The 13,414-nt window shown below is 38.3% G+C and overlaps 2 protein-coding genes across 9 annotated transcripts in view; one reads left to right on the forward strand and one right to left on the reverse strand.

Moving 5' to 3' along the window:
- The first annotated feature begins 636 nt into the window (after positions 1 to 636).
- TRIM59 (tripartite motif containing 59) lies at positions 637 to 7,275 on the forward strand. Of its 5 annotated transcripts, none has more exons than XM_014067937.2 (2): positions 637 to 800; positions 4,057 to 7,275. In XM_014067937.2, the coding sequence occupies exon 2, from the start codon at positions 4,060 to 4,062 to the stop codon at positions 5,236 to 5,238; it is 1,179 nt and encodes a 392-aa protein (XP_013923412.2). In that variant the 5' UTR covers positions 637 to 800; positions 4,057 to 4,059; the 3' UTR covers positions 5,239 to 7,275. The 5 variants fall into 5 exon arrangements, with proteins under 5 accessions (XP_013923412.2, XP_013923415.2, XP_087581433.1 ...); XM_014067940.2 differs by lacking the exon at positions 637 to 800 and adding an exon at positions 873 to 1,043; XM_087725307.1 differs by lacking the exon at positions 637 to 800 and adding an exon at positions 1,061 to 1,408.
- Positions 7,276 to 12,294: 5,019 nt separating this feature from the next.
- Positions 12,295 to 13,414, reverse strand: part of SMC4 (structural maintenance of chromosomes 4) — a 53,239-nt gene continuing 52,119 nt past the window's right edge. For all 4 annotated transcript variants that reach the window (XM_087725308.1, XM_014067943.2, XM_014067944.2 and 1 more), the window contains one exon: positions 12,295 to 12,836. In XM_087725308.1, the coding sequence (XP_087581434.1) occupies positions 12,660 to 12,836 (177 nt within the window). In that variant the 3' untranslated portion in view covers positions 12,295 to 12,659. The remainder of the gene's footprint in view (positions 12,837 to 13,414) is intronic.

Genomic DNA, 13,414 nt, shown 5'->3' on the forward strand with positions numbered 1-13,414 from the left:
CAGTCAAGGCTCTCCACGAGGAAGGTGTCAAATCCAGTCACCTAGCAGCAATAGGCGCGCCTGGCAAACTGTTACGTCGCATTGCTACCCATCATCACCACACCATACTTAACTAGACCAGTGTTTCTCAACCTTGGCAACTTGAAGATGTCTGGACCTCAACTCCCAGAATTCCCCAGCCAGCATTCGCTGGCTGGGGAATTCTGGGAGTTGAAGTCCAGACATCTTCAAGTTGCCAAGGTTGAGAAACACTGAACTAGACAAACTTTGCAGCACCTCGGCGTGCTTTCGGATGCGGGTGTTAATTTCCGCCTCATTTTAAAATCGCGAACGTTTGAAAGACAGAACCGAGCGTTTTGTTTCCTAGTCTTCCAGACAATCTTCGGGGGGGGGGGGGAGAGAAACAACCTCGGGCGGTTAAGTGAGGCCCAACAACAAAGAGATGCAAATTACATTCCAGCCCCGCCCACCTCGGGCAACCGTTAACGGCCATCTCGCGGTGAAATGCCTCGCAGTCCACCCTCCCGCCTCGTTTCCTTTCCTTTTTGAACGAAAGCTTCCGAGAACTCTGATTGGCTCGAGGCCGGCTCGGCTTCTTTCAGCGCGTGCGTAGCAGCGAAGCGGCCCGGCCGTTTTCTTGCACCTTTCCTGTTGCTTCTGATTGGAAGCGGGTGGAGGAGCATCATTAGGAGGCCGCCGATGCCGTCTCCGGTGGGGGGGAAGCTCCTTCGCCGCGACAAGAGAAGTTTGGGGGAACCGGCGGCCTGCTTGGCGCTTCGGGAATCCGGCGGGAGGCTGAGGTGAACTCCAACGGCGGGGAGAAGGGGGGTGGGTGGGGAGGGAATCGGCGCCGTGCTTGTTTGCAACGAAGCGAGGGACGGTTCCTGCTTCTTCGGTCCCTCGGTGACCTGTGAGTGGAGAGGGACCGAGGTGATTTTGAAAGAGTTCGACGCTGCTCTAGTAACTTCGGTTGCGAAGGGGAGGTTTTATCGGAAGATGACTGTTCGTCTCTATATGTCAATGGAGATTCCCCAGTCATCCAGGTCAGAGTTATCCCAAAGGTGCTTTTTTTCCAAGAGGCAACTGGACTTTCTTTGATTTTCCTTGAAGACGTGTCGCTTCTCATCCAAGAAGCTTCTTCGGCTCTGTCAATCAGTCTCTATATGGTCGTCTCTATATGGATTCAATTGCAATTAGTGTACCCTTTGTTTTCTGGAGCTGACAGGTTACTTAAAGGCAGGGATTGTCAGCATCCCTGCCTTATGGTCATCGCTAATCTCTCGCCCTGTGAGTTTTTCTTTTGGGGAATGTCACTGTCTCTTTAGACAAGATAGATGCTCTTGTGGGGGGAGGTTTTGCCTGGCACCTAACTGACTGGAGAAGAGGCGATCCCAGCAGGTGTAACTTCGTAAGGATACTTTTCCTTACTCCACTTTCTTTCCTTCTTTTGTTTGAATTTGGGATTCTTATCAGTTCAGCTTTCTCTGGCTGGTCATGGCCAACTAGAAGTATTCAGAAAATTTGCAAGCGGTACAGGTCATCCTTGCCTTATGGTAACAAATCAAACCCAAAATTTCCATTGCTAAGCAAGGCAGTTAAGTGTGGGTTTTACCCCATTTTATGACCTTTTTTGTCAAAGTTTTTAAGGGAATTGTGATCATTAAGCAAATCTGCCTTCCCCCATTGCTTGCTTGAAGCCAGCTGGGAAGGTTACAAATGGTGATCACATGACCCCAGGACAGGGCAACTCATATATACACGCTCTATAAAAGATGACTTATATACATGCCGGTTGCCAAGCATCGATATTTCGATCATGTGATCATGGGGATGCTGCAAAGATAGTAAGTGTGAAAAACGGTTCACTTTTTTCAGTGTCATGGTAACTTTAAATAGTTACTAAAGGAATGGTAAATTGAGGACTGCCTATTATCTGCATTGTTGGCCATCACCAATTAACAGTGATCATACCCTGATAAAACTGTTACTAAATCAGATGAAGTTTAGGAATATGAAAACAGCTTTCCTTGGTCTTCTGTTCTTTACAACATATGATTGTTTATTATTTGGTCATTGTGGATTGAAATTTTGGGAGTTGTAGTCAAACGTTTGATCCTTGGGGATTGAGATTGAGGACTACTGATAAAGGTGCTGGCCTAGAAACCATGAGATTGAGTTCTAGTTTAAGCATAAAAGTTGGCTGGGTGACTTTGGGTTAGTCACTCTCAGCTGAATCCACCTTACAGGGTTAGGAGGGAGATCAGCAAAGACTTAAAGTATGTTTTCTGAGAAGGCTCTATGCTATAGACTAGTAGTCTGTATGAGTTAACCATTAAGTCAGAACATCCCTCTACCCCAGTTTGTTTAGACCTTCTGTAGAAGTCTGGACCGACAGAAAAGGCGACAGACTGGCTGAGGTAAAAAAGGAACAACTTTATTGTGATTAACAACCAACAGAGGAACAGCAGAACACTTCAGCACCTTGCTCTGCTTGACAGCTATTTATATGGGAGCTGTCAAGCAGAGCAACCAATGGTAAGAGAGTAAAAAGCCCGCTTCCAGCCAGGCGCATCTTAGCCAATAGGCACGAGCCTTTGGTTGCCGGGCTGTCAGTCGTATGTCGAGGACTTGCAGTCGATAGTAAGTCGAGGACTTAAAACTGGTCACAAGTTGAGGACATTACACCTTCCATCAAATGTTTTGCATCTGTTGCCTCCTAAAGAAATAAGTATGCCAGTAATACTGAGATCTTAGCCATGGCTGATGCTGTAAGCTCATGCACATATATCTTAGGCCTTCATTGGTTTGCCACCCACTTGCATGTGTGGTCAGTGTTCCTCCTCTTCTTGGGCACCATTGACTTAGTTATTATGGATATGTTAGACATCACATAGATAAGGTTCTTAATAATACCACTATTTTCTGTGGAAGCAAATGGAACTTAGAACCAGAAGTGGGAGGAAGAGTGGAATAGCAAGATTTATTTGTATTTTTCTGCTTTATGAAAAGTAAAGAAAAATTGTGGAAAGCCACTATTGGTTCCAGTGCTGACTTGTGGGAATAACCGGGAAGACACTTGAGATATGGCTGCAGGGTTGAGAACTGTTGTGAAACTTACTTCTATTTAAAAGTCCTTGTGTCTTGCTTAAGAATACTGTAGATAGTTCTACCTGTAGTGGACAGAATCACTTTCCCACTAAAAAGTTATATGACACTTGAAACCGCTACTGCGATTGGCCCAATATAGCTGCCTTTCTGTAAAATATGCTACAGTTCTTGAAACAATCAAGTTTTTGCTCCACAGATAAGTGAACAGTGCATAATTACAAGAATCAATCTATAAGAATAGTAGTTAGATCAATTTTGTCCAGCATTCTCATCCCACTGCTGCCAAAAAAACAACCTCAAGTTGAACCTTGACTGCTCCTGCTTAATTACTTGAAGAATTGTATTTCAGAGGCATTCACCTCTATTGGTGGAAGTTAAAAATCAGCTCTTGTTTTTATGATATTAATAACTCTGGCTTTGTAGATTTTTATCTGTTTTATAGTAGCAGTTTTATCTATTGTTTTTATTCTCTGAAGCTTTGGGCTATGCCCACAAATATTAAGCTTGACTTAAAACATGGTAACTAAAGCAGAATTAGTTCTTGAATTATTATTCCATGATTTATTTTGTCTGTAAACTTAATAAAAGCTTAGTATTTTAACTCTTTTTAAAAAAAATAATGGAATGATGAAATGTGTATAAGATGCAAAGTTGATAGCATTTCTTGTTAATATCTTGTTGCTTGCTAATTTTTGGATTATTTTTTGCTTGTCTAGTTACTACAAACATTGATATTAGAGATAAATAGTAATTAGGATACTATCCTACACTAAATAGATGAAGCATTAATTATTTATTGTTTTGGCTAATTTTGCTTGTATTTTTAAAAAGATTTATTTACATTTGAATCATGTAATAACTAATTTCCTTGAACTATCAGTGTTTTAAAATTTCTTAACTATTTTTTGTGCATCTCTATCTCACTTTTATTCTTTTTTTAAATTGTAGGAAATGCATTATTTTGAAGAGGAGTTAACTTGTTCTATATGCTACAGTATATTTGATGATCCTCGTGTTCTGCCATGTTCGCATACATTTTGTAGAAATTGTTTGGAAAGTATTCTTCAAATATCAAGCAATTTTTCCATATGGCGCCCCCTAAGGCTTCCTCTCAAGTGTCCCAACTGTAGAAGTATTGTTGAAATTCCTCCATCTGGTACAGACTCTTTGCCTGTAAACTTTGCATTAAAGGCTATTATTGAAAAGTATCAACAAGAGGATCATCCTGAAGTAGCTACCTGCAGTGAGCATTATAGACAACCACTAAATATTTACTGTCTACTAGACAAAAAACTTGTGTGTGGCCATTGTCTTACAATAGGAAAACATCATGGCCATCCTATAGATGACCTACAAAGTGCCTACATGAAAGAAAAAGAAACTCCTGGAAGACTCCTTGAGCAGTTGACCGATAAACATTGGAGTGAAGTTTGTTTGCTTATTCAGAATCTGGAGGAACAGAAAGCTCAGTGTGGGAGCATTGTTCAGGAGGATAAAAAAACAGTTTTGCAATATTTTAAGAGACTTGGAGATGTCCTTGATCAGAAAAAACAAGCTTTACTTGGAGCGCTGGATGATGTGAATATGCAAATTGAGGCAGAATATGAACCTCTCATAGAAATGTTGAAAGGAATACGAGAGGAGCAACTTGAACTAATGTCACTAAATACATCGTTTCAAGAAGAAGAGTCTCCTCTTCATTTTCTGGAGAAAGTTGAGGAAATACGTCAGCGTGTTAAAATTTTAAGGGAAAAACCATTACCAATGATTAAGCCAGTTGAAATCCATCCTCGAATAGGACAGGTGTTAAAAGATGTGTGGAGCAAAAGTGAAATTAATCAGATTAACAAAATTCTCATTCCCAAAATAAAGCTAATTTCAAAGCAGAAAGTATGTACCCAGAATTGTAACAATGAGACCAGACCAGCTAAAAAATCCTTCTGGTCCTTCAGTCCTGTGGCAATTATATTACTTTCTTTTATTTTTTTTATCGTTACATTTAGCCAACATATATTAACATTCATAAATGAAATAGTTTTTCCATATATTTTTGATACTTTGCAGATAATTTATCAAGACTTAAGTAAAAGATTGCACATAGCAGTGGAAAATACTATGATACACCCCTGATTTAATTGAATAATATTTTTGCTTTTGATAGCAACTTTTTGCCCTGTTAAGAAAAAATCTGAATTCTAATGGATTTAATTTTAACTTGATGTTAAATTAAGGTTTAATTGATATCAATGTCTTTTGTCAAGAGTGTCAGAAATTACCTAGCATTGCAAATAAGCCAGTAACAGCCTGTACTATTTGGACATGTTCAATTCTCTTCTCTGCATGCATACAGTGGTAATCTCTTGCCAACAGAACATCACGTAAAGATTGTATAAGAATTGAGGTGAAATGTGGGATCCTTGGGGCTATTTGAGCTTCTTCTTTTTTTTTTTTTTTTGCAGACGTTTCATTACCCAAGGAAATGAACCCTGGGTAACATCATCAATCACTAAGAACACTTCCACCAACATTAGTAGGGCAAGACACTTGTACATAAACAGAACAAACCTCCCTCACTTCTAGAAGTAATGGTGTTACCTACCGTATTTTTCGGAGTAGAAGACGCACCTTTTTTCCTCAAAAAAGAGGCTGAAAATCTGGGTGTGTCTTATACATCGAATACAGCATTTTTTGCCTCCTGAAGCCCTGCCCCCTTCACCAAAATGGCCGTGCATACCCTTATGGAGGCTTTCAGACAGCTCCTGGGGGCTGGGGAGGGCAGAAACGAGCAAAAAACAGGTCATTTTTTGCCCCCCCCCCCATGGGCTACTGTATTTATCTCTATTTCTCTCTCAATACCCCTCTACTTACCTACCTACACACACACACCCTCCCTACTGTATTTCTCTCCCTCTCTATCCCTCTATCTACCTACCTACCTACTTTTTAAAAATTTTGCCTCTTCAAAACCTTGGTGCATCTTATACTGTGAAAAATATGGTAAGTTGGGCAATGAAATGTCTGCAAGAAAACAAGTTTAGATGGCACATCCATAATTTTTATACACTAATTAATATAAAACAATGCTAATTATCCAAAAACTTTATTTTAAATTGCTTGTCCTGTTAGGAACAAATATTAGTGACTGAATATTTTACGTGTTTCCTTATGAAAAAGGAAATTAATTGAAACATATAACAATTTCTAATATTTCAAATAGCATGATTAGGAAAGATGGAAAATATTTTTATTAACTCCTTTAATTAGAGAGAGAGAGATTATCTTGACTGATAGGGAAGCATATATTAATAGTCTTTAACATTTAAAATTTATATTACATCTTAGTTTTCATAAAGCTTAACATTTTTTTAACAATCAGCATTTGCAATAAATCTCCCAGGGGTTCTGGTTTTAGTTCCACTAAGATTTGGGCCTATCACTTCAAACAAGAGCATTATAGTTCTTCAACAATATATTATAACTGGTTGCTATTTTACATATTTCACTGAGGCCTTTGTTTTTCTTGGAAGATATAATGGTATTAAATAGTAGTGAGAGGGAACTTTGCAGTAAATCACCTGGCATTACCTGACAAGATTATCATAAATTGCCAGAAGAGTTTTAAAATGAAATGCTTGATAATAAACTGATTCTGACAGTTTTTAGTTCATGCAAATAGCAGTGAAAATGATTAAATGATCAAAAGCAGTAGGGCCTATCAGCTTCTTCAGAATAGTTTTTAACGAGTTTGCTATAAAGATTAATGGACTTTTTAAACATGCTTTCATGTTGTGAAAAGAGATGTTTAGCTGTTACCACATAAAATGAGATTGCTAAAAAGGAATACATATAAACTACAAATGTGGTTTCCAAGTAAATATTGTCATCATCCTTAACTGTAGTTGGTTCAACATAAACATACAGCTCAAGAGCCTGGTAGAAAATATATTTTAAAGAATGTATGTTAGTAGCCTCTTTTCTGTTAGTCATACCATATATGGTGTATAGCAGCTGCATGATGATCAGGGAGTAGGTTTTTTTGGAATTTGCTAGTTCCATCTTCAGTATTGGTTCTCTCATTCATGCTTTTAAATTTTAAAATTTGTAATGGTTTTTTCAGGTTTCAGAATTTGTACTTTTAATTAATAAAAAAAAAATCTTTAGCTATAATTGTATTAATAGCTATATTTCTGAAGCTATTTTAAATAAGTGTAGAAAAATAAACTATTCTTGGGTAAGACTGAGTTTGCCACTGATGAGAAACATATCTTTTCAATATGCATGCTTGTCCCTCCACATGTTAGATTTAAGTGCAAATATCACTTGTCATTTGCTTTAATATGGGGCTCACAATTCATGAAGTTTTGGGAAAGATGGGTTTTATTTATTTTACTGAATGTGGATGCTGCCCAACCTCAGGGAAATGGATCCTTTTCAAAGAAAAATAAATGCAACTAACAACAAGGGGAACAAGGAACCTATAAATGTGCTCACAATTAAACCTAGGCAATTGCAGACACTAAATGAGAGAAAAGTTTTGGTGATCTAGAAGAAAATCCCAGTGTTTCATTTACCCCATAGCTCAGTATGAACCTCTTAAGTTGTAACACTATGTTTTGTCTTTACAGTGGATGCTATATAGAAATCAGGAATGTTTTTTTTTAAAACATATTTTAAACTTGACCTTAGAAAATAGTCCAATCATATCTGAAATGGAGCTAAACTATTTTGATAATCTGCTTTTAAAGCTGAAATGCAAATATAACGATTTATTAATTTCAATATACATGAGATTAAATTCTTAGATAATATCAAAGGCATGTTACCTGGCAGCCTTAGAAATACAGCACCTCATTTTAAGGACCAACTGCACAGAGCTGCAGTTCCAAATGTTGAGGAGGACAAGGCAATTTTAATTTAAAAAATGTGGTTTACAACCAGATTGAAGTAGGTGCAGAAAATTGTTATCTTGCAAGAAAGTGTGAAGCTGATCTTCCATTTCCCTATTAAGCAATTGGTCACAAAGCATGATAATTGTGGCACAATGATGGTTCTCAAATATTTCTATATCTTGTATGTCTTTAAAAGGGATTGTAACCCTTGCAAAGGAGGGGAACACTACCGCATATATGTATCATTTCAAACATCATTAACATCAAGATTTTAATAGACAAATTGGCATGGATCAAGTACAAGGGACTGGATAGAAGAATGTATCATACTTGTGCCTAAGATTCAGAAATTCTTTCCACATATTTCTACATCTTTCCAAGCATTGTTAGACAACATTTTATAATGCCCTCCTTAGCAATTTTTTTTTAATGAACAAGGTTTTATCTGGTTTAAATTTGCATAATAGTTCTTTTAAGGATGTACTAGTGATAGGAAAGTAAGTGGGTTTGGGCTGTTCTTTTTCTTTCTTTGGCTGTGATAGAGCAGACAAAATAATAGTTGCCTTGTGGCGAGACCACTTTAATAAATATAAATAATACATTCATATTTACATTCATAGGCTTTTAGATTTTCATAACCCACTTTCTAGCCATCCAACTTCTTATTTCATTTTCTTTGAGTCAAAACAACTTTTCAGCTTCTACATAGTCAGTAGGCATTTAAGATGCCCGTTTTCCCTTATTGTTCCACAGTATGACACAACCATAAGAGGATCACTAACCCTGCTAGCAAAATTTTTTTCCAGAGTACAGGAATTCCTAGAATGTCTTAAAAGTTTCAAGAAGGGAATTGATGTAATAGGTCCTTTAATCCTACAGAAGGGATCAATTATTGCCAAACCAAAATTTATATAGTAAAGAACTTGCTACTTCACAGTAATGGAGTCTCTGAATCGTAGCTTGCACACACCTAATCCTCTTTGTCCAATTACAAATCAAACTAACTGCAAAAGGCAGACTTAAAAGTTGTCTTCTGTAATAGAAGTTTAAAATTGGTGCAAGCCCAAAGGTGGGGAAGAAGGGTTTCATCTGAAGCTGCCAGGAAAACATTCAGAAAAGGCTCAACTTCTTGTGAGAGCACCATGGTTGTCAAAACAATTTTATCCTAGGAACTAGGAGAGTAACTGACTCTAGGTCCGTCACCTAACCAGTTTTCATGCCTAAGGCAGGATTAGAACAGTTTCTGAGTTTCTAGCCTGGTGCCTTAACCACTAGACCAAACTATTCCTGTCCCTTCCCTCCCCAACTCCTCACGGCTTAGCTAGGAGTAATCCTGTGATTTGGGGGATTTGGATAGCAAAGGGAATAGTGTAATACACATTCCTTACAGTAGAGAAGTGTAATTGTTGATAAGGACATAGCAAGTGTGCTAAGTATATGACACAGCTCTGCTCTGAAGCAATGAACTATGAAGTACTGGTAGCACTAACAGAACTGTTGGAATAAGTAGAAATTGTGAATAAAACATTTTAAATTTTTTTATAGAAACAGTCATGTTAGCTGGGAAATCTATAAAAGAAATGAGCTGGACAGTTGTGGTCCACCGGCGGCCTGCAGAGCTGGCAGCAGAGTCGGACAGCAAGGAGGTTGGGGAATGTGTCAGTCCTGGAATTTGGGGAAGGCTTGGACAAGTGCTCTGTGTCGGAGGCAGAGAGGGGGCCAGGGCTATCTGGGAGTTATGTGCTGCCTGCGGAGCCTCCAAACAGACAGCAACGAAGCAGAGGAACAGGCTCCCCTTCCCTGTGCGTGCATGCGCAGAGCTGCCAGAAGGTAAGAACAGTTAAAACAGAAGGGACCACTTGGAGTAAGGATTGGAGGTGATTGGCCCCTCCCATAGGACATAAAGGAGGAGCAATAGCATATGAGCCTTTGCAGGAAGCAACTTGGTTCATGCTGGTCAGTTTACCTTCTGAAGCTGTGTTTTGACTCTGCTATTTGTAGCCTTGCCAAGCTAATTGCCAATTAAGTCAAGGAAGATAAAGATGAGTGCTTATCAGCCTTACCCCAAAGGACTTTGGCAGCCTAGTGTAGGACTCTTTCTAACTATTTGGGACTCATTACGGGCTGTGAATTAACATAATTAATTTGAAATAAAAAGAGGGTTTTTGGGACCAAGTGTGTGCTGTTTACTGTATCAGGAAGCTTAGGTCAGAACAGTCAGCCTGTTTGTAACATCTCCCACTTTTCAGTATCTAAGACCTTTTGTTGCTCCTAAATGCATATATGGAAATAAAGGGTGGATGGTCAGCACCCCAATGATTAAAATAGGTAGCTTTCTGCAACATAAAAATACATATATTGGAGTAATGGAGTATGAACACAGAAAAAAATAGGAAAGCGGAAATTGAATGCCATCCTTGTCACATTCAGTGTTTAGGTTACTTGGCGATTCCCATGACTTTTGTTTCAGGCAAAACCTGCAACACCACCCACAATCCAAAGTTTTATTTCTATCAAACTGCAGCTCATCTGAAATGGTTTGTGAAGTTTGAAAAAGGGATGTTTGTTTTAGGTTTGAAATAAAGCCGGTTTCCATTTTGGTAACACTCTTAATTTATTTGAGAAACATGGAATATGACTAAGCAATTTTAAGATTACTATGGATAAATATTCATTTTATTTCAATTCAAAAACATTTAAAGATATGCAAAAACCATATTCTTTATCCTCCTTTTCTATGGACAATGCTTTCTTGATGTAAAAGATAAATCCCAATTGAAGAGGTTGTTCCAGGACATTCTCTTCCTTAAAACCCAGATAAGATCAAACTAGGGCTTCCTGTCTCACAGAAGGAATGAACTCCAGAAATAAAACTCAAAACTATTTTGTAAAAGCTTCAGTATAATCCATACAAATAATTTAATGATGGGAAATGGGATTGGAATTTCCATTACTAAGCACATCATGACTAAATTGCATAGCAACGCCAATCCAGTTAGTCTCTGTTGCTTTTTTTCTTTAAGTGAGGACCTCCCAACTAGCAACTTCTTGCCAGCTTCCCACAAGCAAAGGGAAAGTTGGAAGGACATTGAAAGTCCCAAGAGAGTTGCAAGCAGGCCAGTGGGTGGATTAATGCTAGAGTGGGGAGCGGAGGATTGAGGTACTAGTGTATATGGATAGAAAAGGATGGTGTGGCACTAGTGTGCATTATAGTCTACAAGATCCCCAAGATCTTACAATGGGGTTCCTCAGGAGTGGGAGTGACTTAGAGGAACAATGTGCAACCTTCTCTGCCCCCCACCTGCATTGATTTCACTTGGGACAAGCCAGCAAAGGTCAGAAATGGCTGTCATGTGATCCAGTCACCAAGCACCTGCATCACAATCACATGACTGTAGAGATGTTGCAACAGTTGAAATTTTGAAGACTGGTCTAAAGAACCACTTGTTCAGCGCCCTCACAACTAATTGCTTGAGCTGCCGGGAGGAATAGGACCAGCAACAGTAGCAACAATGGCAAAGACAACTGGCCCAATGGTAAATGAAGTGACTGGAGGCTGGTGCAGTGCTTCCCTACATGGTTGCCAAGTGAGACTGCATCAGGTGAATCCATTGCAGAGGCTCTCTGGTGAGCAGGCAGCATAGCTCAGCAGTACTGCAGATCAGCTATCCTCCTTCAGCTAGCAAATGGATGTAGACTCTGCCCTAATTCTTGGGACTGGTACCAGAGATTATAGACAATCTGAACCAGCACAGGATGAGGCCCTAGACATTGTATGTATGTACGTACATATGTATGTATAAATAAATATACATACATCTTTCTGTCTGGTGGAACATAAGGAGCAAGTGAATCAAGTCATTCATAAAACCTAATAGTCTTGTTAACATTAGCTATAGTTTTCTAGGGTGAGTAAAAATTTTGGGGGGAACTGCCAAACGGGGGATATTCAGACAGTTTTCTACCACACCTTATTTAAGGAAAACAATTTATTTAAGCATCATCTGCTTGATGGATATTAAGTCTGGTTAAGAACCATGGGATTTGCCTGGCATCACAGCCATTTGTCCATTATTGTCTTATTCTGCAATACATGTATGTGAACATATTTCAGCAATAATTTTTAGATTGTTGATGAAATAATTTTTAGATTACGGGCTTACTATATATTTGAGCCAGGATGCGTTTAAACATTATTCATTGTAGCTGGGTTTTAATTGTCAAATCAATCCCAAATCCAGGATGCCCAATAAATCAAAGAACCATGCTGCAGCAAGGACAGTATCACAGATTCTGCTCACTATTCATAATTTTTCTTTATTGTTTTATCAACTTATTTACTAGAATACTTTTGTAATATACAGAGAAATTTGTCAAATTATACTTTCAAATTCAAATAAATTCAAATTTTATTTTACATTCAAATTTCAATTAAAAATAGGCAGTGGGGGTTTACAATTTTAATCACTAGGTGTTTCTATCAAAAGTCACATATGAATTATTTTTCTGTTTTAAGCAGTCACTTAGAGTTGAAGAGATCTATATTGTTTGAGATAATGGATGTTCAGTAACAAGTTAAATTTAAAAATCACATAGAAAATAGATATTAAATTATTAGCAAATCTTCATTAGGAAAAAGATTATTGAAAGAAAAGTTTATATTCATAAGCATTCGGTGGAAGCAGGTTCAGCAAGTCCCTTTGATGCAATAATTTTCGGATTTGTTGCAACACTTTTTGTTGTATTATAAGTCTTGTAAATACCAATAAGTCTGTCTGCTATTTCAAACATGTTGTTTCGCAGAGAAATAATGATGAACTGTGCATTTTTTGTTTGCTCCTGGAAATTGGAATAAATTTTGCGTTAATATTCACAACACAATGATTTTTCAGAAAATGCTTTTATAATCCTTCCCAAATTACAATAGAATCAGCACTTCTTAGTATTGGACTGAATATCAACATTAGTAGCCATCTTCAACTGTCTTAGAGAAAAGAAATTTCAGGTTATTAATTTTCCGACACAGAAGGTGGCCGGCTGTCCTGAATCTCTAAAATTAGATCACTTCATTCCTTGCAGATGAGTTGAAAAAAGACTGCTGAATTTTTAAAATGGGCGTTGGTTCTTACCTGATACACTCATTCTCTATTGGAGACAGCAGCCAAACTGGGTTTACTCCGTCCAGTAATCAATTGGACTGAGTCTACACTTATGATGTCATCGGGCCCTTGTGGCTCCTCCCCAGTTCAGACGAAGGAAAAATGTAGACTCAAGTGAGAATTGTGAGCAAAAACATACATGTGTCAAGTCCATATCCTCTGTTTCTCTCTCTCTCTTTCCTCCGCACAAAAAAGTTCTGAATTGCGTGATGCACCCCAGGGTGGGGCTGGCTGCTGTCATCACTTCAACAGAGAATG

The sequence above is a fragment of the Thamnophis sirtalis genome, unplaced genomic scaffold (genome assembly GCF_051295495.1).
Source record: "Thamnophis sirtalis isolate CommonGarterSnake01/CBP01778 unplaced genomic scaffold, rThaSir2_p1.2 scaffold_11, whole genome shotgun sequence".
Taxonomy (NCBI): Eukaryota; Metazoa; Chordata; class Lepidosauria; order Squamata; family Natricidae; genus Thamnophis; species Thamnophis sirtalis.

Coding starts and splice junctions, on each gene's coding strand:
- TRIM59 (XM_014067939.2), top strand. CDS start 1,773: ATGACTTATATACATGCCGGTTGCCAAGCATCGATATTTCGATCATGT. Junction 1,845..4,056: donor ATGGGGATGCTGCAAAGATA/GTAAGTGTGAAA, acceptor TTTAAATTGTAG/GAAATGCATTATTTTGAAGA.